Source organism: Amphimedon queenslandica, unplaced genomic scaffold (assembly GCF_000090795.2).
Source record: "Amphimedon queenslandica unplaced genomic scaffold, v1.1 AMPQUscaffold_12821, whole genome shotgun sequence".
Lineage (NCBI taxonomy): Eukaryota > Metazoa > Porifera > Demospongiae > Haplosclerida > Niphatidae > Amphimedon > Amphimedon queenslandica.
In genome coordinates this window covers 5136-9360 of record NW_003546943.1, presented here as the reverse complement: position 1 = coordinate 9360, position 4225 = coordinate 5136, and the positions used below count along the sequence as shown (strand labels likewise).

Sequence of the window (4225 nt, the reverse complement as noted above, 5' to 3'; positions counted from 1 at the left end):
ATCAGTGTGTACTCATATATAGATCTTCCTTCAGTTAATAGTACAGTAACAGTTTTAAGATTTGATGGTGAGTTATTATCATTGAGAGAGTGTAATTGATATCTGTTCTAGTTCCTATTCCAGTAACTAGTCTCTCAGTATCTAATGTCTCAACCACTGGTATTACAGTGAACTGGACTATTCCCAGTAGTTACAACTATGTAACATACTACACCATCTCCTATACTCCATCTTGTCCCCAGTTATCATCATTGAATGAGATAGTCTCTGTTGCTCCTCATCAGTCCACTACAACATACATCAGTTATACATTAATAGGTCTGTACAGTGGAATGAACTATACCATCACAGTGAGAGCTGGTAATGTACTAGGAAGATCTGAATTAAACATAGACACAGTACAAACCAAGCCAATAGGTAATGATACTAGGGTATTTTTTCAATAATTGATGATTAATTGTGATTTGTAGCTCCTAGTGGTCAGCCTTTATCAATTGAAGTATTACAAGTTAATTCTACAGCTAATAATCTCACATGGAATGAGGTCAATTGTTCTGAGCGTAATGGTCTAATCACAGGCTATATAGTGATTATCAGTAACAGTAGTATCACATACAACCTCACCAGTATTGAGATATATATTATATTGAATGATCTAGTATTTGGTACTGAGTATAACATTGGTGTAGCTGCTGTCAATTCTGTTGGAAGAGGTCCCTTCAGTGATCCTACTGTAGTAGAGATTGGAATAGGTATGTAATTATTATACTAGATCAGTTCTGTGAGAATGTGTCTTTATTTAGTACCTGGTCCAGTTGGTTCAGTATCCAGTATCATAGGCACTACATGGGCAGTTATCTCATGGAGTGTACCTAGTTATATTCCACAAAACTATCCCATTATCACATATGAGATAGGATATCATATCATACAGTTTGGTAACTGTTCAATGGTAGATGAAAATGACATTGATATTCAAAGATTACAGTTCTCTAATTCAACCCTTTGCACAACATTTATTAACATTACTGGTCTTGATGATATGTCGTGTTATGTTTTTGGTGTACGTTCATACACTGTTAATAGATATGGAAAATGGACAGTTATTGCTAATGAGACATTAACTCTACCACCACAGCCATCAACTAGTAAAATTTTCACAACATCAGTTCAATTAGATACTTCTAGCTCATCAACTGGGTATTGTTCAATAAGTAAGTATAGATTATCATCATTTTTCACACTTTATGTTTGCACTGTTCCACTCAATCTAATACAGATTGTCCTTTATGTAACTCCACTTCAGTTGTAACTGCTACTCCAGTTTCAGTAATCCCATCAACTCGTGATACATCCAATAGCATTATTGCTCTCAGTGTGTTAGTGGGTATATTGTGTTGTCTATTAACTGTCAGTATCATTATTAACATCTACTGCTTTATAAGGTATAGTTTACATTGTTATATATGGTACAATAATTTGTTATTGTTTTTGATAGGAAGAAGAGTTCATATACTGTTAATAAGAAGCAAACCAAGTTAGTCTATTCTATTATGTTTATAGTTATTTAACACAAAATAATTAATATAGAGTTGATGATGATATTGCAATGCAAGTATGTGAACCATACGAAATTCACAAGACTAAACAAAGTGAAGAGAATGAAGGAGTCTATGATGAATGCCAAACATCACCTGATGATGTTTATGAACATATGCCACAATAAATGTAACAGTTTAATATACAGCAGAGTATTGTTGAAATTTTTCCATTATAGTTTTAGTATAGCATAGTTGATATTGCATAATAGATTTAAGAAGGCTATAGTTGGCAAATACAACTCGATGGAGTGCGGCCTTGCATGAGTATACATAGTCACTGCATGATGTTCAAGCGTCAATGGGCCACAATGTTTGCTACAGCTAGTGTAGTGCATCTTTTTGCTGCATGTCAAGTCCTATAGCTTTATGTTTTGCTTGCATGCAGCTACACTATGCCTGCATGCAGCTACACTATGCATGCACTACTATAACGGCTTATCTGATCTGACATGCAGCCAGCAGCAGGTATGTTGGCCAGCCGTAGGCCTAGTCTTGCTGCCCAGACCATTCCCCAGCCTACAGTCATTGAGGTGGACGGCAATGTAGGCTGGGGAATGGTCTGACTATGATACCATAGGCCCACCTGCATAGCCTGCATGCTGCATGCACGGGGCCATTCATGCCACTGTAATAATGATAATAACCAGGGCTCTTTGATTAATTTAATTGCTGTGTATAGCTTTAAGATGTACATTGTCAAGTCCACATTTGACTTGATCTTTCAGCCTCATGCACCGGCATAGTCTATTTAGTAGTAAAATGACCGTGACCGTGCAAAAATCCGCCATGATAATTTCATACATCAGATCCAACATTCTGAATAAAATATACATTGAAACCAATCTACTCTAAGCTGTTGAGCCTGGCTATAGGGCAAGATTATAAGTCTATTGAAACTGAAATTAGTAGATTTAGCGGTAAAGTTTCGGTCAGGCTAAATTAAGGTTTTTGTGGTGTGATATTTAAATTTTTATGCTGTTTTAATGACAAACACAAGAGACTAGAAGAAGACTAGTTTCACGTAGCCTAGAGGGACACAATAATTCTTGGAACACAGTTGCTTGCAAGTTGCAATAATCATGAGGCGTTAAAAAGCGTCGCCATTTTATCCCAATTCGTTGCCATGGACACGCCCACCCACAAACAACAACCATTTGAGAGATACAATGGCTGCCGCAGCTTCAGTGAGTGACTCGCCTGAAACTGTCCTCCCCGAGAAGATAGGAGGAGAGGAAGAAGATGAGACCGGAGTAGAGACACAGGAGCATAAAAGTGTTAAAAAGAAGAAGAAAAAGTACGATTGCGTTCCTTGTAAAAGAGAAAGAATGATAGAGAAAAATTGATAGCATTTCTCGTGTAATTTTTACTTGTTTTTTTAATATGTAGGTCGTCATTGACTATTAACCTAACAAACTGCAAATATGATAGTGGTAAGAAGTACTGAAAGAGATAAGATATCTGTTATTTAATATTCCTTTCATAATAATTATTTTCTTTTATTTTAGTTCGTCGAATGGCAAGGAAGTTTGGCATGAAAGTGGTGACTGGGGAGGACCCCAGTGATTGGGTAATATACTGGACTGACATGGCACTCCCTGATAGAGTAACTGAAATAAAATCATACCAGGTAATGATCAGAAAGACAGGGAATGAATGAAAAAGAGTATTAAAGATGATTGAGTTATGAAATAGAATGTACATGTACATCTGTGTGATTGAAGTTAATTTTGTTCAGTTATCATTTATTCATGATAACCTAAATTTAATCCTTCTTGGAATGTTTAAGCTTTCTACATGCATAGGCGGCTACAGGCCTAGGCTTTGGGGGTCATTGCCTAGGCTAAAAATTAGACCAGACGCAGAAACAATGCTATTTAAGGCTATTTAACCCTTTTACCACACCCCTTTAATTAGAATTGCCTAGGCCTGGCTGAGTTGAACCTCTGCAGCCGTCAAAGTCTACATGTACATGTACAAATGATCTCTCTCTCTCTCCCTCTCTCTCTTTCCCTCTCTCTCTCTCTCTTTCCCTCTCTCCCTCTCTCTCTCCCTCTCTCTCTCCCTCTCTCTCCCTCCCTCCCTCCCTCTCTCTCTCTCTCTCATCCCTTTTATCTCACAGAAAGTCAATCATTTCCCAGGGATGAATGAGATATGTCGTAAAGATTTCCTGGCAAGGAACATGAATAGAATGTTAAAATTATTTCCAAAAGAGTACAACTGCTTCCCAAGGACATGGACATTACCTGCTGAGTATGAAACAATTTACATTCTCTCCTTTATATACACTATACCATGTAGTTGTACATGTACATATACATGTAACTTATTGTCTTATTTCTTTAGTCTTTCTCTGCTAGTATGTACTTGATTTTCTTTCTCTTAGTTTTGGTGATTTTCAAGCTTACTGTCAGACAAAGAAAAACAAAGTGTTCATAGCTAAGCCTGGTAGTGGTTGTCAAGGAAAAGGGATATTCTTATTTCGTAATATAAAGGTGCTAATATTGAACATTATGATGTACATGTACATGTACATGTATTGTACATATTGGGATTCACATGTACAGTTCAGTAGTTAATGAAAATACATGTAATGTAAACAGGCTTTCATGTGTATTGTATAGTAC

General features: G+C 36.7%; 2 protein-coding genes across 2 annotated transcripts in view; both read left to right on the top strand.

Annotated features, from left to right (window-relative positions):
• Positions 1-937: 937 nt before the first annotated feature.
• Positions 938-1822, top strand: LOC109586643 (uncharacterized). Its single transcript, XM_020002838.1, has 4 exons — positions 938-1214; positions 1280-1445; positions 1499-1537; positions 1591-1822. Exons 1-4 carry the CDS (start codon positions 950-952, stop codon positions 1724-1726), a joined length of 606 nt encoding a protein of 201 aa, XP_019858397.1. The 5' UTR covers positions 938-949; the 3' UTR covers positions 1727-1822.
• Positions 1823-2717: 895 nt separating this feature from the next.
• The window catches only part of LOC100639419 (tubulin polyglutamylase ttll6-like), a 6356-nt gene continuing 4848 nt past the window's right edge, over positions 2718-4225 (top strand). Inside the window, exons 1-5 of the mRNA XM_020002834.1 lie at positions 2718-2895; positions 2988-3031; positions 3107-3228; positions 3721-3851; positions 3985-4093. Coding sequence (XP_019858393.1) covers positions 2768-2895; positions 2988-3031; positions 3107-3228; positions 3721-3851; positions 3985-4093 — 534 coding nt within the window. The 5' untranslated portion in view covers positions 2718-2767. The remainder of the gene's footprint in view (positions 2896-2987; positions 3032-3106; positions 3229-3720; positions 3852-3984; positions 4094-4225) is intronic.

Coding starts and splice junctions, on each gene's coding strand:
- LOC109586643 (XM_020002838.1), top strand. CDS start 950: ATGGTAGATGAAAATGACATTGATATTCAAAGATTACAGTTCTCTAAT. Junction 1,446..1,498: donor AACATCTACTGCTTTATAAG/GTATAGTTTACA, acceptor TGTTTTTGATAG/GAAGAAGAGTTCATATACTG. Junction 1,538..1,590: donor GTTAATAAGAAGCAAACCAA/GTTAGTCTATTC, acceptor TAATTAATATAG/AGTTGATGATGATATTGCAA.